Source organism: Apteryx rowi, unplaced genomic scaffold (assembly GCF_003343035.1).
Source record: "Apteryx rowi isolate R43461 unplaced genomic scaffold, aptRow1 scaffold_4, whole genome shotgun sequence".
NCBI lineage: Eukaryota > Metazoa > Chordata > Aves > Apterygiformes > Apterygidae > Apteryx > Apteryx rowi.
In genome coordinates this window covers 219,338-241,596 of record NW_020450529.1, presented here as the reverse complement: position 1 = coordinate 241,596, position 22,259 = coordinate 219,338, and the positions used below count along the sequence as shown (strand labels likewise).

Sequence of the window (22,259 nt, the reverse complement as noted above, 5' to 3'; positions counted from 1 at the left end):
TAAAAATTAAAAACAAAGGACATCAAACACTTTCTATCACTAGAGAAAAAAGGAGTGAAAATATATCAGAAGGAAAGCAGATTCTGAACATGGAGAACTAGACTCAGATTTATGTCTATCCATGTTAAAATATTTTGTATTACAAACATACGTTCTATTTGTAACATGCATTTTAAATAAAGCTCTAACTAGGTTCCCCAAGTACTACTGTAATATAATGCATAGTTCAAAACAAATCACTGCTGCACCTCAGACATAAAAGGGTGATGAAAGAAAGGTGAGGTAGATTCTTTGGCTGCCAAAGTTCTGTTTCTCTTAAGTACATTGAAATGGAAAGAATCTAAAGTACACTAAAAAGCAGTGGTAGTCCACATATCTATTACTTGGTAGGCACAGTCTCACATAGGGTATGAACACTCACATTCCATTTTCATGCCCATCTCTAGGCATTTCTTAAGCCTACAAAACTGGCAGCGATTCCGATGGTGTTTATTGATGATACAGTCCTGGTTGCTACGACAACTGTAGGTCAAATTCTTCCTTACACTCCTTTTAAAGAAACCTTTGCATCCCTCACAACTGACAGCACCATAGTGACGACCTATATGTAAAGGAAACATATAATTATGTTATCAAATGGCAATTACTTATATTTTAACATCAAAACATTTATCTCAGGCAAGTAAAACATATTGTAAAAGTCACAGTATACATTTATTTTGTAATCTTGTCATCATTTTGAACTGTGAAAGCATTGTTAAAGTCTTACAGGATGTTTCTTGTTTACCTACTGTCAGGGATTTTGGSGGGGGGGGGGGGAGAGTGAAAGAAGAGAGGAGGAAGGATAAGTCTATTTTTCAGTAAGGGGCCTACAAAGTGGTAGTTCCAATTCTGGCCAAGTACAGATGCAATTCTATCTGCTGTTACAGATGATAGAATATAAAATATACAAAGGGTATACATGCTAAAGTTACATTATAAAAACATAAGGTTCAGTGTTTAAGTAATTTCTCACTTACACATGGCTAACATCAGTTAGAATATAAGCAACCTCCTCCCTTCATCCCAGCCATCATTTCAATCAAGTTTCTTGTATACTTCAATGTATACTTCCTTACCTGATGCTTTATCCCCACAGACCACGCAATATTCTACTACTTGGGGCCGCTGAACATCAGCTTTTCCCAGCAAACGTTCCACCGAAGCGGTGTCTGTCACTATCTAAAATAAAATTTAAAACCAAAAAGAAGGAATTAGCCAATATATTCCGGTGATGTGAAAGTAAGAGGCTTTGCCTATAGAGCAAGATTGGTTTATCAACTGGGAAGAGGTGGTTGAATTTGAGGACAAGAATGAAAGAGGTGAAATTAAATTTAGCAGTATAAAATGCAAGTTAGCCAGAGTTTTTTTACTGTTTAGATTTTTACTGTTTATTTTTTTACTGTTCATCATTTAGAACTGATAGAGAATGAGGAAATGAACATATTGATCAGGGAAAAATTGTAAGCCATTGGTGTTAGGAGTCACAGCAAAAGTAAATGTCATCTAATGATACATCAGGTGAGTTGTTTCCATTAAAGATAGGAAAATATTAGTGCCATTAACATAAGGCACTAGTAAGATCACATCTAAAATAAATATGCTGCAGAATTTTGACCAACCATGCTTAAGAATACCAAATTCACATCAGAACATGTTAAAGAGGTACTAGAATGATATGGGAAATGCCAAGCTTACGAGAGAACAACAAAAGAGCAGTTTGAAAAATGAAGGCTGAAAAGAGATAGCATTTAAAAAATATATGTATTTTGTTAAAATGCCATGCACATTTTAAAAGATTTTTTTTGATGGTCATTTCAGTGATATATTCTTAAAGCAGTCATGGAAAACAAGAATTCCAAGTTAAGCTCACAACTTTGTTCAGTACAAATAACTTTCCTCATTTGTGCAGTCAACAGTATCCTTCCCTTCTTGCAATTACTGTCAAGCAGCTACTGCATTTTAGCAACAGAGGACTGTATTTCAGAGGCTGTTCCCATTTATCTCTTCTCTTGTTAATGGGGGTATAAGGTTTAAAGGGGATAGCCTGAAGCAGAGATTTTCATTATAGAAACAGTTCTGCTTCCTAAGGCCTTAGATCCACAAATTTTATTATTTTTTGCTTTGAAGTCTTTATCTGTCCAAAACATTCCACTCAACACAGACAAATACAAGTACAAATCAGAAAAGACCTCTTTTAACAACAGTTAAACCACTTAGCATTACAAAATAAAATGTCAATTTAAACTTCTTTTAAAAAGACTGTCAGTACAATTTTTCAAATATTTCTGTAAAAATCATACTTCTCCCTGTAAAAAATCTCTACTGTAACAGTAACAATGGGGGTTAGGCATCTTTTTTAAAAGACATGAATGCTGGGAAGAAATGTCAAATTTCACTAGAGATGAATTATTTGTCTTATATAATTTGTTTCACAGTGTTCCCATTGTTCTGGATTATGCTCAAGACCCATAAAGAAATAAGCAAAGCACAGCTGCTTCTCCAAAGAGCTTCTACTGGGATGTCTCGATACTGCATTATGAATATAAGCTTGCCCAGTAAGTGGTATCTCTGCACATCTGTGAATCTCTAACAGACCATCTGAAATCCTGGTGCTTCTCACAAGAACCAGTGTAAGTATGCATTTATGCCTTTGCACACTTGGGATTTTAATGAGAACACACAACAAGGGGTGATGAATGCAAAGGAATGCATGAGGAATGAGAAGAAAGACAGGAGGATTTAAGATTGAATAATGAAGCCTACGATTTGCATGGTTCACACATCTTTAATAGGTATGGCCTAATCCATGTCATTAGATCTTTAGAAAACTATTACAATTTCTAATGTCTTAAAGCAATTATATACTTAAATCATCTAAAAATCAAAAACAGAAATAAAAAAAAAAATCTATGGTTTATCTTAATTATTACATTTACCTGAATTCTGCCTGGCACAATGTTGTCTGTGGTGGTAAAGATAAGCTGCTTCGCATTAGATGTCTCAGGTGCTGCCAGTATCACCTTTCCTGCACCAGTTCCATCTGGACTGGCTAAAATAAACTGTTGCTTTGGAGATACAGATGAGTCCACTGCTGTCACTATTTGGATTTTTTGCCCTGTTTGCTGATCTGTCACAATCTGTAAAACATATTGAAGATTTTTATATGTCACAGTAAACTTAACTTTTTAAAACCTTTGATTCTGCCTCAATTATATGTTACTGTCCAATAATGGCCCTTGTTATTTGTTTTGCTACTTGTACAGTTACTAGACCTGTACAAAGTTATTACACCTGCCTACATAAAGTGCAAAACAACAGAATCAAACTAAATACATATTTATGTGCATAACTATACTTAGTGCATAGAAAGGAAATACTAGAAAGGTTTGTGAAAAGGGTGGCTCTGGTATCATTAAAAATGAGGGGATACGGGGAAGAGAAGTATTGTAATCTCATTTTACTCTTCAAAAGGAGTTATGCATACGGGGTCCCAAACAAAGTAAAATGAAATATAATGTTGAAGACTCCTGTATTGCCTATTGATTCTCTCAATTCTCCAAATGAGGAATATATAACATACTGCAGTTGATGAACGGCAAGCGTATATGCAAGGTATTGTTTGTCTAATCTAATGAGATAGTATCATGGAAATTTCCTCACATAAAGAATTAAAAACAAAATAATAAATATACCTTGGAAAATATTTCATGAGGTCAAACCTACTAATTGTACAAAGCTGAAAAGAAATTAGCACACCATCAAGTTGATCTTTTTTAAAAAAAAAAAAAAAAAAAAAAAAAAGATGTATTCCATATACATCTGAGAGCATTATAACTGTCCAAAAACAAATACACAATATTTAAAGTTATGTTAGTTAATGCTGGTACAAAATTTTCTCGGCAAATAAGATTTTGCAGGTTAATGACTTTAATCCCAAACAAAAATATAGATATCACTATCACTGACATTTAAAAAATGAAGGATTAAAAAAAATTAAAGAACTATTAATGAATTCAGAATAATTATTCTACTACCATCTCAATAGACAAGTATTATTTATGAGAATATTTGTTCATGGAAATTAACAAATTAAACAAATAAACAAATTAAACCTTTAAACCTTATACCCCCATTAACAAATTAAAAATTCTTGAGAATTGTATTTGTTTTGAATACAGTATATGCGATTATCATATTTGGCTTACTGGTTAGAGTTAAAACCATTATTGAGAACAAATGTGAAGTTAACTTAAACACACACTGATATTTCTATTAAACTGAGTGTACTAAATGTCACAATAATAGTATATTTATTTCCCTAATTTTGATTGTCCGAACTTTTTATCTAATTGTCATGTGGGGTTTTTTTGTAAAACATTTCTTATAGGAAGTGTAACTGTATGCTAATAATTTTACTAAGTTAGAATGTCTTAGAAAGGACTAGAACTAGCCACAGAAATCAAAAATTGTGAAAATTCTGTGTGCATCATAATATTTCTACAGCAGCAAGCTTCAAGAGGTGCAGGAATTAAATTATAGATATGATGATATTTGTAGATTACAGGAACTCCTGAGGAAAGTCTCATCTTAGCTGCTGTGATTACAATCCTCATGAAACTTGTAGGAAGGAAATGGTACTCAAAGCCAGGGACAAAGCCAGATTTCTTATGAAGATTAATTTCTGCTTACTGATAAATTTTGGACAAGACAGAGCTTCCAGGGATTCTTTAGCGTCTTGCATCTGCATAAATGTTTCAGTACTCAAGTGGATGAATTCTAATCCAGCTTGCTTCTACAAACATATAACTCCAAAGAAGCTCAAAGGTTAAAAGACAATCCTCACCTCTCAGTCCCATGCAGAGTTGTTAAGCTCCCCAGAGTTTTCCCCAGTGTCTTCCTTGGCCACCACCATGTTTCATATGGAAGATCTTAGCTAATGGGATAATTCACACTGAAATCTAATCTTGGATTATGACTGACACTACTATGATAGTATCTGTATTTGTTTTAAGAAAGCAGGAATATTCTTTTCTCATCCTAATATTCTCCTTCAGCATGGATTGGTATTTTTTTCAGAAACATCCGTGATATAAGGAAGTAGATTATTTTGCACAACTGAGCAAAAGTTACAATGGAAACACCTACCTTATGAATGCTGAAATAGTCAGTATGCTTCAGTTATCTATTCTGTGAGAACATATACCTTGCAATGAAATAGCAGGTATTTATTGATACATTTACTCTACCAGGCAAAATAGTGATTACGCTACCCGACAACTGAATCGAAAATGGAAACCTAAACCTTCCATCCAGCAGAATCTGGAGAATCAGCGAGTGAAATAGTACAGCTGTCAGATTCTAACATTTGTTGATATCTTAAAGGAATACATCTTAGATAAAATACATAGCTAAATGTTGCTGATACCAAAAGAATATGTCCTTGATCCTGTCTATAAAGAATAATCACAGAGACTTCTTTGTAATGTTTCACATATCAGATGTAAACACTGATGATAACTCAGACAAAAAAGGCTGGATAATAAGTGGATGATGTTTAGCTTCGTAAGAAAGATTAATGATACATGCTATAATTTGAATCTTTAAGAATATTGTTACAGAAAAAAAATGCATCATGATTCCATTATGTATAATGGTAATATCAAATTTATTGAAAAAGTGTTTCCAGGATTGTTCATAGAGGCAGGGTTCTCTTTCATCTCAATGACCCCAGTAACAACCCAACCTGATCAAGATGTATCCCAGGGAGACGTCATCCTGTGGTAGAAGCTGCATTGCAAGGATTGTTCCAAATGCCCTGGAGTACAAGATCTCCAGCACAATCTCTGGTGGAAGTAGAGTAGGATGGTGTAGAACAAGGTCAAGGAGGGCAAAAGATCAGTATTGCAGGTGCTGCAATACCATGGTAACATTAATACTTGGAAAATTTTGATATCACTTGGCACTGCAAACATTTAGAACTCTCACATATTGATGGTATCTGTATATTATTTATCAGCAATAACGAACCACTGTGTAGCATTCCCAAAGGCTAACATTAGCCTAAGTAGGCTAGTCTCCCACTGGCTCCTTCTAAATATTAAGGAGAAAAAAAAGCCTTTAAAGACCATCTTAGAACCAAGTTGGTTGACAGTGTCTCTCCGCTTGCTATGGGAGAGCTAAGGGAGACTTGTACACCTAGGGTAAGTTTAACTTTTGCAAATATTTCCCACTGACTCCATAGTCAATATGATTGTTATATACAGCCAAATAGTCATCACCAAATACAATCTTAGGGAGGAAAGGAATTTTAGTTTGCACTAAGAAATGATCTGCTCTCACAAAATTTAAGGAAATCTTCCACTGACTTTAGCATGCTTTGCATATAAGCAGAAGGAGAAGAAAAAAATAAAGATGTAATAGTTAGTCAATGGATTTTTACCTGAATGCGCTGTGGTGAAGCTACAGAGGAGTCTGTGGAAATAATCTGGATACGTTGGGAAGGGCTGGTCATCACTGGAGATTCAGATAATGAAGTCTGAACAGTCTGCACCTGTAAATAACCCAAAGAATTTTGATTTGCTGTCACAATCCAAGCACACTTTAAAAAACATGTAAACATCAGATGGCCCTAGCATGGAATCTAAAGATATTGGAAAGATTTCAGTCATTAAACCAACTGGGATCTACTTTCAATGAATTATCAGAATACTGGCTTTTCAGGAAAAGAATGGATCTGATAGACAACAACAACAAAAACCAAAAAACCCCACTGGATAATTATTACTTGTCCCAAACAAAGAACATGCAATTAAACTGTGCGATCTTTCAGTTTACTGAAATGCAAAAATACACTTTTTTTCAACTTTTCGACACAATTTTTTGCTTCTGTAAAAACAAAACAGACTGTTTACACAACGACACATCGTGTTAACTATTTCACCTTTTATTAATTTTAAAATGTTTTATGAACAACTTTTCCAATTTCAGGTGGCCCAAATTTAGTTAAGCTTTCTCTAGGACCCTACATAAAAATGTCCTCAACCCCAGAAAAACTTATGGGATGAGAGATATGAAAAAATCTGCTGGAAGGGTCCACATACTTCCTATCTGACCACACTAGCATTCACTTTTTATGTCTCATACATAATTTGATCTATAAGGTCTTCCTGAAGTGTGGTGTCTTTACTGCTTACTTGGAGAAAATGGCAATTTCATTTTCCAAGTAATAGTTAAAACAATTTTAACTGCGTTATACTTTTAAGGTAAAAAGTTTTCAGTAAGATGGCTGGTTATCTGGATATTTCTGTTTTAGATAGTAAAATCAAATTAGAATTCCAATTGTTCCATGTGTTCATATCCTACTTTTTTTTTGCTAGTAATATTTGTTGTTTTATTTTCTACCTGACAGTGCTGCAGATTTTTTCTGGAACCTATACTCCAATAGATTGCCAATATATTCGCATATTCAGGTATATGTGGCCAATCCCTGTTATTCTCAGGGAGGATTTCACCAGTATAACAGAGACTAAAATTTGGCACCACAACTGAATACCATTGTTCATTGTTCTATCTCTTTCTAGAGCACCAGTTGTAATGCAAATTTGGTTCTGAATACCTGGAAAAAGCTTAAAAAATGCCACTATATGGCCACTATAGCCTTTTTCAGAGAATAACTGTTAAATATTAAATTAAACATGCAAGATTACTATTGGCTTGACAGCCTTCATCTTCTGTTTACAGACGGGAAATGGCATTGGCATTGTAAATTTATACACACAACTCTACAGACTGTGCTTGTGCATATTCAGATTTTACGCTTGTTCATCCTCAGCTTTATTGTTCAACTGTTAGTATTAATTGCTTCTTCTTAATAATTTTAAATGCAGTATAGATGAGGACACCTGTATTCTAGCCACCACAATCAGCTCATTGGTAAAAAGGTACTGCTTGCCATTCCCCACAGCCACGCAACCTGTTTTTATTAAGCTTAGGATATACTGATGCTTACAAAAAGTGCTTTATTTAGTATTATTTGTTTATTCAGAGGTAAACATGAACTGAAGCTATTATGTCAGTCCTTAACATGGAGAGGAATCTGCAGATATAGATGTGTATATGTATTTTTTTCCCCAGTATTGGCATGTGTGTTTTTGTCCTTTAGTTTTGAACTTGACCACACAGAAATTAGGATTTAACCCAACAAAAATAAAAACAAGGTATGTCAGAATTATCTTGGAAGTGCTTGAAGAATTAGAACCTGGCTCGTTCAAAAACTTTTTTCTTTTCGATACAGCAGAGGAAAAAACTAATCCGTTCTGCTACTTCTAATACAGGAACTTGTTGGAAAAAAAATTACATATACTTATTTGTGCAGTGCTCTTTAAGAAAAGCTTGTCTTTCTGGTGTATTTTACAAGTCACTAATCCACGACATGGCTCCATGCTTTGCTTCTTATGAGAAATTTCAAAACAAAAATAATTTGTTTCTAAAATCATATACTGCATATGTTCACCAATACTTCTCCCCCATCAAAAATCACAAAAAAATCTTTGAACAATGTTTCATGTACACAAGATACTACTATCTTTGTTTGACAGACTCTGACAAAGGACAAGTTATATAATTCTAATTAGTAAATAAGTGTTTATACATTAGACCACAGCAACTCCAGATGCGACATTACTGTCCACAGTCAGCAGTGCAACATGGATACTTTTTCAGTCACATTTTTATTGACAGTTATTATACCAAAAGATGGAAAAACACAATAATATTTAGAAGCCTGCTGACAGCAAATTCTACATATGTGACAGATCTGAATAACAATTACTGTAAATTCTTAAAATGCTACAATAATAAAAAAATGCCAGTTTATACAGATATTCCATTTTAATAGTAGTAAAATACTGCAGTGATGCACTCTATAAAAAGAATGAACAGAATATGGTACTATTATTTTCTTCTACAGTCAGTTTAAGACATAACTATATACTTAAAAAGAGCAAGGCACAAATAGGTCAGAACTCTGTTCTTTGAAAAAATGTTCCAGCCTAGATTCTTATGCAATCTGCTTAATGCTAAATGTATACTATTTATATTCTTTTACAGATTTTACACTTTGATGAGTTCAGAACTGTAAATAATCCATGGCACTAATTAAAATATACAAGCTTTGGGTTTTCTTAAACAAGCCCTAAATACACACTTATACCATCCCACAGTATAAACAGAACTGTGTGTAGTGCCCGACTGATTAAAATAATTGCATTCTATATGGGAATGTACTCCCTGGAAATCTTCAAGATAATGATTCTAAGGTTTTGGAACTTGTCTTTGAACTCCCCATCTTGATTAACCTCAAAGAAAAAAGCCAAACACTTACTTTACACACTTGAGAGTAACAATACAGTCTTAAACATATGCAGTGATATGTGGCCTAAACCATGAAGCTTACAAGTTGTTTTTATTAAAACCTTTTATTTCAAACAGTCGTGGAATGACTTATTTATCGCAACTTGTATAGCTGGACAACAGGCTAGTGTCAATTTAGTCATTACTTAAGCTTGCACATATACAAAATATACAAAATATACAAATATACAAAAAAGTTAATCTGTGATGTAAAGAAAGAAAAAGCAGTTTGAATAGCAAGGAAAACTTACTGCACAGTATCTTTGGGGAGGTGAAGGTGTTAAAATACAGAGCACTTTTAATGAAGCTATAGTATTCTACTCTCCTACTGCCTGTACCATAAATAGTCCCATATACTGTAAAAGTAAAATCTAAATTTTAATAGAACAACATACTATCTGAAATTATCTTTCACATATGTAACAAAAGTTGACTGACAAATGAGGCAAATTTACAGGTGAGGTATAGAAGTAGTAGCATCTTCTAATTTTTGGATGATACAAGGCTTCCTGTAGTGGAAAACAAGATACCTAGGCAACAAAAAAATGACTCCTAACATCAAGAGGCTCCTAGAGGACACACTTGATCAATGAGGTTCCTAGAGGACACATTTGAACAATGACCTTCTTATTCTCAATGCAAAATTATTATCTAAGCTATTTACCCCTTCAAAGATCTAAATTAGAGCAAGAAGATCTTAGAAAACTGTTTTCCAATTCTTTCCCCCTTCAATTACAGAATCCTTGGCCTTTATTTGAAGTGTCTTAAAACCTTACATCACAAAGCCCTGGGGACAGCTTTGAAATAGATCTATTTTCCCTTGTTGTTCAAGGATTTACATTAACACACAAAAATCATGCCAGTATATAAACAGTAACTGCACCGAAATGCTTCTGTAAATATTTTGGGGCTGAATAGCCTTTTTTTTTTCTGGGTTTGTACAATACCTATTGCAAAGGGGTCTTGTTGTACAACTGGGGTTCCAGATACTATGTTAATATAAATACCAATGTTTTACACTGTAAAACATTTTCTCAATTTTTATAGTATGGACCACATTATCATATAAAGGTTGTTTCCGCTCATCAGTTCCAGTCTCCTGTAACATACATGTCATTTCTCATCCTCACCATATGACTAGTCAGCTATTTTAAGTCCAACAGTGAGTACTCTAGAAAGCTGGGTGAGTTTGAGACTTGCTGCCATTCTATATGATGTGTCATTTTCATGTTCTAATATTCATACACATATATTTCTTAAACTGAAAAACAGAAAATATTCTAGTCAAAATCTTGGCTAAGAGGATATGGTGCACCAACAAATAATATTTTGACTATTTAATGAATGTTTCAATATGCATTTTATATAAATTATTTTTATACCCTTATTAACACATGCATACATACTCAGGATGGCAGAGGACTCTGAAATGCAGGACTTACCTTATTTTTCAGCCTTGTCAACTGCATACTCTGTGAAATAATAGCACTTTTAAATTCCTGACCGCTACTGAACATTTGAGGTGTATTTTCCAGACATTGCCATTGGTTGACAGCAGAATAACAAGCATGGTAGAAAATGCAAAAGGGGAAACATATTTTTTTGAAATAAATAATTTACAGAAGTGAGGAAAAAATCTGCTGTAACTTTGTTTTACAGCTGAATTTCTTCCTGAACACTGTCAAACACCACAAAGGATCAGAATGAATAAACTTATGATGCTTTGTTATGGTCCTACCCCAGTCAATTGCACCAATTTTGACTATTTAAGTAAAAAAAAANAAAGAAATAGTAATCTGTGAATATACAACACTGACTAGATTTTTAAAAGTTCTATCAGAGATTTACCAGTTTGACTTCAGATACGTTAAATAAATGCTATAGGAAAAATTAAGCTATCTTAATTAGTTTCCCAAATAAACTGAATCAAAGTATTCTGAACTCAAATGGTTTGTAAATACTCATTTCAGGAAGATAATACGGTTTAGCTTTATATTTGGTTTACTTACAGAATTACACACAACATTGACTATTCTAATTTGTTGTACAGAAGAAACATCATACCATAAAAACTGTATCACATGTTTAAAGCAACTGCTATGGAAGCTGTATATGCTATATGCAAAAACCTAGTCCTCCGAAGTGAATTATAGCAAGTTCATGCAATTCTAAAAATTATTAAAAAAAAAAAAAAAAAAAAGTCGGATACACTTTAATCAGTCAACTCACTGGAAGTCTTTCAAGAGATGATAAAAGAAACAAAATAGGCCTTAATTCACAGAAAACTTCAGTGCAGCACATTTTACACAGATTTAATCAATAATGATGTAAAAGTAACCACTAACATAGTGACTTGGAGTTACTCAGAAAATAATATATGTAATGCAAAAGAAAGAGTCACCCCCCCCCCCAATTTCCCTACACGAAACATAACAAATACACATATTTTAAGAGATAGGGGAAAAATAATCTGCTTTAACACACTTAGCACTGTTTGATTCCTGGAACTCCCTAGCTATACACTGTACAGACTCTAGTACTTACAGTGTCAAATCCTTCCTGCGGCTTTATTTACATTTTTCCTCAGCAAACCTCTGAGGCCAAAACAATCCAAGGGGAATGTCGAGGTCACTTTTAGTCAGATCACAGATATTTGCATCCAGTCTCCATTACTGAGGATTCCAATCACAGAAAGCAGCCAGAATTATTTTAAAATGCCCTCTCTGTGACCCTGCTCCTGTGAAGGTCAAGTGCACTATCATTCCCTGTAACCAAGGAAGCAGAATCGACGTGTTCCTGCTGTTTTGCCAGCTGCTGAAGGAGTTTGTCTAATAATACGATTAATTTCATCTGGGGAAGATGTACCTAGGTTATAAAGCCTCCCCCTTCCCCTGTTCTCCGCCTTTAAGCCCCTCAGCCTGCTCTTTCTCTGTGAACTGTAAAACAGCAAAATGAAATCTGAGAAAAGAGTTTGCCCAGATCTTGAATTATTTTCCTATCAGTAAAATGGATAAGGAAAACCACCATGTTCCCTGTGGAGCATCTTTAGCCTTGCAGTTCATTAAGCTAACGTATTTAAAGGAACACAGGCCTCTCTGAACTAGTATGGGCCCGCCACATGTGAAGTAGTAGCATGATTGGTCTTATTACATTTAAGAATTAATACATTAAGTTCATGATGCATGTGTGATTCATTAGTTTAAATTCCCTGACAAAACATTCGGACAAGCCTGCAGTGAAGACTGATAAATGGATGAAACCACACAATTCTTACACAAGAGATATTTTGAAAAGTTTAGAAAGAGGGATTTATTTTTTAGTTATGTTATCTGACATTTTGGAAAAAATAACTATATCCTTGAAAAGTTTTAAGATAGTGAACTTGAATGCAGTGCATTTCCTCTACAAAGTCTTATGCAACAAATGCATGACTTAGGTATCTTTAAGGAACACTGGTATTTTATTTCAACTTCAAGGAATCCCAACCTTAGAACTGAAATTTGCTCCCTATTGCAGTTGAGCTCTTTTCATGACAGAAAACACAATTATCTTCTGTATAGCCATCCAAAAATAATATCTATTAATAATTACTGTACTTACAGAAGAGTATTTACAACACAGGTACAACGTAAATGTTAGGTCAACTAATTATGATCCAGTCTGGGGAAAGTATTATACCTAAAAACTTAAACATGTGAGAAAACCCAATGAACTTTTAGTTGGGTTATCATCGTGCTTAACATCTGACACCACAATTAATAACCTTGCTACACTAGGCCTTTATTTGGCTAATTCATTCAGGAAAGAGTTATTCAGCTAGGTTTATGATACATGATTACCAGCTGTCTTTGTGGGAACAAAAATTGAATCCTGAGTATAATAATGCTTTATCACTACATAATCCTCTGTTCAAGAGCGGACTTGCCACCTCTAAAGTTCACAATAGCTGTATTGCGAAGAGGAGGTAGAGTCCTTTGGAGACTCAAGCAGAAATTATATAAAAACACATAGTAAGAAAAAAGTAGACTAGAAGTTGCTTGTTTTCTGAACCAAAAGACGAGTTTGCAAATCAAAATTTGAAATAAAATACAAAAACAATCAACTATATTGTATCTTATCTATTGTAGTTAACAGCTTTGTCACAATTGCCTAGCTCCCACAAAAAATCTCAAATACATGAGTGAGAAACATAAAATATACAAAATATACCTTTAACTAAGAGAAATGTTAGATTTTTAGGTCCTGATAGTCTCCTTTTGATGGAACCTTCTCAAGCACTACATGCTGCACAGTTACAAAGGCTTTCATTCTTAATTTTATGTGACACCAAATATACTATCATATACAAATATACATATATAATGGAGCAGAATTAGCATTTTATACCCTTAGAGTTTCTGATATTCTAATATTAACATTCTTAGGGAGCAATGTTTGCAAGAGTACATATTATATTAAATATAACAGAGGGCCTCTTAATGAGAGGATTTTGAAATTATTGTAGTACTGTAGTAATTTTTAAAGGAAAACACTATTCAGAAATGAGTTCAAACAGCTATCATTCTACTTAGAATTATTTTTTTATTGTATCTATTACTTGAAATTGTATCTATGACTTGAAAATGTCACTTTAAGAATGACTGTGACCTCTCTTGCATGTCTTTGCAGAAGACTGTGACCTTATCTTGTACTGAAATTTTTGCTAATGCGTATAGAGATTATGGAATTCAATCTGCATCAACTAGGGTGTGGGGGGACAACATTAACTTTTCTTCTGAAAGAAAAAGCAATCAATATTAAAAGGTAACTTTAGGACTTCAGAAAATCTGACATGTCTCAATGTAGTTTTCAGATCCACAGAAATAATCAATCCAATTTAGTTCAGATTAAAAACTGTTTCTGCTAACTACTGTGTGACTCCCTTAGAAGTCCATGAGGACACAAGTGGTATTTTCATTTAAGGACCAACATTGAAAACGCTAGTTATAAATATGCAGATTGGGAGAACAAAACAATTTCATGAAGCATGCCAGAAGTACTTCTGGTATCCCACTGGAAGATAGCGTTGAAGCTGAAGACAACTGGCATGCTATGGCATGGAAAATTGCCTGCTTTGGACCAGTCAGCAAAGGACTTCATTCACCTGGACTCTCAAACCAACAATTATCACTAGCAGTAATTTCATACACTAAAGTTATAAGAATACAAGAATAATTCATTCATAATTATTTGCAGTAAATGTCACAGAAGAGCTGCACAAATCTCAGGAATAACAGGAATGTACTTGGAAATGTAAATCTCTACTGCCAAAACACTGCTTGTGTTTTGCATCAGTAACCTAAAAACAAGCAGTTGGCAGTTAAGTGCATTTTTAAGGCTGGTACAATTAAACTTGGCTTCTTCTGTTTCATTTATTTATTTATATCATTACATACACATTAATTATATGATTGTACTTTTTTGCAATTTTTTCAGTAAAGTAATTCTGCATTTTAGTCACAATGATGTTATATTAAGTTTCTCATACATATGTGTGCGTGTGTTTTTGTAACACAGGTAGTTTGAAACCAAGCTTCTCTAGACACTTCATGATTGTTACATCCTTTAAAATTAAGATGATTCCTTCACAGTCCTATGGCCAAGATACATACTAATTTACTAAACTGACTTGCCCATAGTGTTTTATTTACATACGCATCTATATGTATGTAGGTATGTGTTTGCATGAATGTATGTATATATCTAATAACAAATGTATTTATTAACCAAATCTTCAATACTTTCTGTATTTTATTTCCAGACTACCACATTGATTATGAAAGCATTTGAGAAATATATATATTAAAGGAATAAATCAATAGGTAAAATAGTTAATTAATAATTGTATATGCAATAAAAATAATTTGAGAAGGCTCACCATCAAAATTCCACCTTGAAATTCAACCAGAAATGAGAAAATGCCCACTGATAATAATAATAATAAAGAATATAAATGGGCTTGTTTTCCCCTTTTAATTCTTACACCAAAGTGAAAACCATTATTCAGTCAGAACTGCAGTGTTTCTATTCTCATCTTTCAGCCCACTGGGCTTCATGTGGATTTATACCTGAACTGCCGATCTACTTAACCCAGCCTGCTGAAGTACTAGTTTATGGATGATGTAACATGTCAGAGACATCTAAAGAGTCAAGAAAATACTGTATGTGGCAAAGATATCCAGTATTTTTTCAGTCCCATGGCAAAACAGACTTTCAGAAAGGCCCGGGGTTTTCACAGGTTCTTTTCAGAGCACTGAGGGAACTGAAAGCAACAAAGATGCCCCAGGGGTGCAGCTGGCACAAGTGAGATCCCAGCAAGCACAGGGCTAACAGTCATCTCCTGTGACTCTCTCCCTGTAGCCTCTGACAGAGAAGAGGACTGCACTGGGAATACTCTGTGGCTGTCACGGAACAGAAAGGGGACAGAACTAGCAACAGCTAAAAGTTCTTCCTAGTCGACTAACATCAGGGCTGATCCAGGGAGGAGGCAATACCCTTTATTCCTCCTCATAGTGACAGCTCTATTTAAAAAACTTTGTTTTAAAAACTGTAGAGCACAGCACAGGGAATACATTTTCACTTCATAACCAAATATATCTTTCTTAAACAATATGCAAATTAAATCTAAATCGGTGCTGGGATTGAACCTGAACCACTGATACACTACACTGCATATTGACAGTACTAAAGAAATACTTGAGAAAAGCAGCATTAGTAATTTTTGCATGAAGACTAAAATATTATTTATACTTTCCAAAAGCTACTCAGGATAAAGAGGAATTGTTGAACTTCCCTCTAAATCCGCTAGCTGCTCTATGCTCTTCAGTCTCATGAACCACAAGTAAAGTCAACTGCAGACGCTAAAAATGGAACTCTCTCACCCAGTCTGCTCAGAAAGATACAGTTGGAGAAAGGCAACAAAAATTTGCTGAAAAGCAAAAGCAGTGAAGCCATCTGAAACCATTACAGGGACAATTTCAGGAAGTCTTTAAAAAAAGAATACGCACAAAAAAAGTAATACTGGACAGCGCTCAATAACACTTGTGATACATTCACGGAAAACAAACCTGACAAACTGTTGGTTATGAAAGAAAAACAATATATGGCCTACTTGCATGACAGTCTGAGTTGGTGCTTGGCATCGCGGTTCTCAATAAACCCATGTACAACATACATGGCAATTATGTTGAAAAAATGATGCAGATATAGCTAAACATGCCAATATTTACATTAAATGATCCTGTTTGCAACTGATCTCTCAACATTCATAACTTAAAATTCAGGATATGATTAATGACCCCTTCTCTCCTTCCATTTAATTTCCCTTGACGAAAAATATTTTGAAAAATTCTCTCATTTTTAAGACCAATGACAATTTTTTATGCTACATTTTCTCCAAGAAACAGAGAGTACAAATAAAGAATTTTAGTATACTTCAAGAAAATTAGTAATGTATTTAGCTGTATTAAAAACTGTATCTGACTGAAGACACAAATAGTAGGCATCCAGCCATTCATTAAGAAAGAATTCAAAGTTTAAAGGTAACACTGTCATAACATCAATCAATTCTTAACAAGACAATGCTGCTTTCAACTGTTTTTCCATGAACAAAGTTCTCATGGTGTTATGCAGCAGAGACGTATATAATTTAAGGAGGAGTTGAATACTGTAAAGAGATGAAGCCCTCTATTTACCCACCGGCCAGGAAGAAATCACAGAGCTTCATACACTCTTGGGATGGAGCGATCTCTCCAGTGGCAAGATACAACCATCACACTATGTTACCACGGTGCATTTCCTGCACGAGGAATTACAAATGTCACATATTTTATGTGCCTTAAACGTGATTATAGCACTCAAGCTCTACCAAAGTAGTATAAGGCCTGACACTACTTCCATTACAATTTTTTATTTCCAAGCTCTCCTGGAAATGTTTTTCAAAAGAATGCAGCTTGCCATATTGATACCTCAACTAGCAAATTAGAGTGAAAATCTGCTTGCCAGTTTTCAGTGTGAAATTTTAGTTAGTTTTTTTTTAAACTACTCCTTAGATGTTATTTCCAACATACCTGGTAGCCCATTTGTCCGGATTGTGGTTCAATCATTGTAATTACAGATTTAAAAACAACTAGCATTTTTATTAATAAATTGCTATAAATAAAGAATTTGTGATCCATTTCTGAAAATACAATGACACAAAGATTTACTTCACTTACACAGCTCTTTCATGGACCCAACAAATTTTTTGATAACAAGGTGTAATCTGAGTTAAATAGGTCAAAAAATTGCATGAACTGATGTCTGAAAATTGGCATTTTCTTCAGAGATCTCATAGCCTACTTGGCCTTCATTTACAAAATCCTTTAATTACATGTTCATATGGTAAATCATAGCAACTTTGAAGAATATTACCTCAAATAAAATTTTAAAACAAACAAACAAAAATCCTAACTTTTTTTTTTGACTAAAGCTTTCAAACTGAAGGAGATAAATGGGTTACCTTCTATGGCCAAAATCATTTGCAGTTTCAGTGCTGATGAGTTGATTTAGACATTTCAGCCTTGAGCATCCAAGCTTCAGTGAATATACTTAAAGTTATATTAAATGATGTCTTGATGTATGTTTTGTGCTCTTTATCTCGTAAGTGTAAGCAGGAAATATTAAATTTGCTTTAAATTAATCACCCTATTGTAAATTCAATATATTTGTTAAGTAACACAGGTAGCTTCAAACATTGTTCTGGATTTACATGACAACTCGAGAGAAGAGCAGAAACCTCTGATAACTCAAATAATCAAACGAATGATGAAATGATCAGAAATTGTGTTATATTACTTTTTTAATATCATAATAACCTATAATAGTGACAAGTTTCCTTGCAGTTCATGGGTGAATTTCCTGCTTACATCCCTAATATGGAGGCCACCAGAATGAAGTATGGTGAACAAACCATGTATTGGTTGCATTGGTTTCTTATTTCCCTGAGTGTAAAGGAATTGCTGTTCTATAAAGATTTTCTACTCCATTTATGATTAATCGTAAACAGCAAGAATGTAACAGTGTATTTTTCCTTTCAAAAGCTCGTATGCCAAGCATTGTGGTATCATCTGTCACTCACCTCAGCCACCTGCTGTGTCTCCACTACCTGCTGAGCCAGCACCTCCATATTGGTTGCCATGGTGAAGCAAGATCATTAGAGAATCTGTTTGAAAAGATGCCAGCAACTTCCATCAGGCACAAAAATTATTTTTTTCTTATTATTAAAGAAATCTTTGATACGACCTTATGAGAATTTACAATCCTGCGTGATTACCTGACAAATAAGAAAATAAGCCATGGATGTGTGAGTGTGCACACATATGTATGTATGTATATATACACACACATCTACATGTACCATACGTGCATATATGGAAGCATGGTTTTCAAAAAGCTGAGTTCTACTACTACAGGCACATAGTTATTCTTTATAAAGCCTCCCATTTAATATTTTTACACTATTATTTAAAGTTGGCAATAAGAGCTGTTAATTTTATAAATTAAAAGGGAGTAATTTGAATTGCAACTACTGATACAGTCTGTGGAATTCACAGATCTCAAAGCTGCATTGCTTAACTCATGGGAAGAAAAACCTTACAGATAAAGTGCTTCTATATTATGTGCTTGACAAGGAAACAACTGAGAAATGTGTTTGAACAAATTTTTGAGTCATTTTGTCAAACTGCCATGATCATTCATATTCTTACGTCAATCCTGCATGATAAGGGAAATAGACTATCACACCTAAAATGTATTTTTTATTATCTGAAGTATCTGTTACATTATAATGTGATAATATTATTATCACTCTGAAGAGAAAATACTGCAGAATTGATTTATTCTATTATGAGTGTCTGTACCTTTAGCTTTTTACGCCCTTCAGGGGGAAAAAAAAGTGAAAGAAAGAAGGAAGAAACAGGAAAAAACATTTCCAATATCTTAATGGTCCTTATTATGGCTGTGTTTCCCCAAGTCTAGGGTAAATTTAATGACAATTTCAAATTTGCAGATTCAGTTTTGAATTGTGACTTCCTCATTACTGAGCTAGTGTTCAGATCCTGGCCCAGGTGTATTAAAAATGCATTCCTGAATGCTGGTACAGTTGATATTTCATTGAAAATCTGCTGATACATACAAAGCAACCATTTCACATAAAATTAAAAAAAAATACTACCAGCGATAGCAAAACATATATCAGAAAGATGCAAGCATGTTGCCAGCATCCCATCTTCACAGACAACTTTTACAAAGCAAACATTGTTGAAAATGTCAAAATTCATTAGGTTAAAAAATTTTAAATCACATTGTGGTAAATGCAATGTGAAAATGATTTTGTGCAAGTCAGTGGAAGGCTGGAAGACTGTTTGTAATAACGTGTAACAAAAGTTGAGACACATTCTCTGTGGAAATCATATTTATACTAGTTTCTCAATAGTTTTTCACTTTTTTTAGAGCATTCAACTTGCCCAGTAAGTTTATGAAGCATTTCCACCAGGCCCATTTAATATTGCAGCTTGTGGATAGTTTGTCAGTTGTTCAGTAATTCCCTTTCATTATTTCCTCTTGTTTTTAAACTCTTTTTCTAAGTTAACAAGACAGACTACCATATGCTCATTACACATTGTTTGCTCAGTGCTTTAAGATGAAAGCCCTGAATATGAGATATTTTGCTCATAAGAATGCCTGGAGCACCAGGAAAATTATTTTCAATATAATAAATACATTTAAGATTTCAATAAGCATAAAGTGTACTGAACAATTCACAGCTGCATCATATTTTCACACTGATGAAACAAGACTTATGCATAAAACCATAAAATGTAAAACCATCTGCACAGAGAAGCTTTAATATGTACTGCAGGTTATATTCACAACATCTTGTGGGCTGGAAGGCAGCTGCCAACTCAGTACACTGTAGATGAACTGCTGTCCCAAAAAAATCATAAAAACCCATCATTCTCCCTTTCAAATTCAGTGAAATCTCAGAGAAATAAATTCCATTTGAGATAGGGCCATACACATCAACTTACAAAAGGGTGAAAGGCCGAGGCCAAGGGTACTGAAATGCGTTGCTATGTCTTAAGGAAAGGGGGCTCTCCCAGACTGCACGCTTGACTCGGGTATCTCAGGAAGCAGGCCAACGAGCTTCTCCTCAGCGGTAATTTGGAGGAGGGAAACAGAAAAGGAGGGGCTTGTGCAGGTTAGGCTCTGCTGGGAGCTTGCGTTTCATTGTCAGCGGCAGGAAGTCAGCAGAACAGCCCAGCAACAATGGGTACGACAGAAAATCACAAGGCAGAGCTCTGACCAGGAGCAGCGCCGCCACCTGAGACCCGCTCCAACCCCCGAGCCGCCCGGCTCGACTGCGCCCTCAGAGCAGCCTCCTTCCCGCCGCGCTCGCGCACCGCCGCCCATTGGCTGCTGTGCTCGCGCGCCCCTTCGGCGCAACGGACACCGCGCGCAGCCCGCTACTGGAGCGCCCCCGGGCAGCTACCACGCCCCTCTTCCCCGCCTCCTGTTCCAACCATGACCTCATCGAAGACGCAGGATTCCCACGCTCGCCATCGATTGGCCGAGCGGACTGCCAATTCGGGCGGTGGCTCCGCCTCTCGAGCAAGAGGAAAACACCCGAGGGACGCGACTAAGCACAAGATGGCGGCGTTGGCGGGCGGCCAAGTCCCAGGCGGGGCTGCTGCCGCCGCCATTAGGCCCCCCTCCCCCCTCCACTCCGGTATACGCTTATGTCAGGCTCTGAGAGGCCCCGGCTTGGTAGTGAGGAAGCGGTCGGTAAGATGGCGGCGGTCTCAGCCCCGTATGCAAAGTACCCGCCGCCCCCTCCCCTCCGCCCTCCCGGTGGCAAAGGTAAAAGGGTCGGGTTCAAGCCGCCGCCTCCGCCCGCTCAGACTCCATCTTCCCTGTCTGTGTTTGTGTCCCGAGTTCATCATCGCCGCGGCTGGATCCCTCCTCCCCCAGCGACCCCCCGGACAGCAAGCTGTTCTCACCGAGACCGGACCGGTTCCGACCTCAGGCGGCCCGCATCCCAACCCAGCGGCTCCGCAACGGGACTCCCGCACCGGATCGGTCCAGCTCCTCACAATGACCCTCTCTCCGGGAACTGCAGGCCAGCCCAGACTATGGCCGGCTCTCGCTTACCAGCAACTTACCGGAGCCTTACAATCCCCCCTCCCCTTCAGCGGAACGTTACCCCTCCCCTTTACCGCTCGCGGTGCTGTCCCAGACCTGGTCCCGATGCCACCTCCTGCTGCCCCCCTCCCTCTTCCTGGCCCCAACGAAATAACCCCCTTCGGGCCATTTCAATTTTAAAAAACGATTTTTACCTCAGAAATTGGCGCCAAACGTGCCCTGGCGGTGACCCTGACCCGGGCCCAGCCGGGCCGGTGTTGGGCGACGGTGCCCGGCGGCGGCCCTCCCTCCCCCCGTGAAGGCGGCGGCGGCGGTGACGGGGTTAACGGGGTCCGCGGGGGGAAAAGGGGGCCGGGTCTGTATTACGGGGCCGTTTGGGAGCGGGCGGGGGGGCCTTTGTTTTGTTTTTTTTGCCGTGCCCCTATGAAAGGTCAGAGTTCGTGACCCCGCCCGCCGCTGCCGCCGCCTGCGAGCGTTTCCCCGCTTCCTCTTCCCAGCACCACGGCGGCCGCGGCCCCCTCCATCCCTCTCGCAGGGCGGGGCCGGGGCTGGCGGCGGGGAGGGGCTACCTGAGCCGCTCCGAACGC

General features: G+C 36.5%; 1 protein-coding gene across 5 annotated transcripts in view; it reads right to left on the bottom strand.

Annotated features, from left to right (window-relative positions):
• NR2C2 (nuclear receptor subfamily 2 group C member 2) overlaps positions 1–22,222 on the bottom strand; it is a 45,701-nt gene extending 23,479 nt beyond the window's left edge. Inside the window, exons 1-7 of one of the 5 annotated variants that reach the window (XM_026074756.1) lie at positions 21,867–22,221; positions 18,611–18,694; positions 17,191–17,290; positions 6,482–6,592; positions 2,979–3,179; positions 1,119–1,221; positions 422–601 (exon numbers count right to left, since the gene is read on the bottom strand). In XM_026074756.1, the coding sequence (XP_025930541.1) occupies positions 422–601; positions 1,119–1,221; positions 2,979–3,179; positions 6,482–6,553 (556 nt within the window). In that variant the 5' untranslated portion in view covers positions 6,554–6,592; positions 17,191–17,290; positions 18,611–18,694; positions 21,867–22,221. The other 4 variants (XM_026074752.1, XM_026074754.1, XM_026074755.1 and 1 more) reach the window with 4 other exon arrangements.
• Between the last annotated feature and the right edge of the window lie 37 nt (positions 22,223–22,259).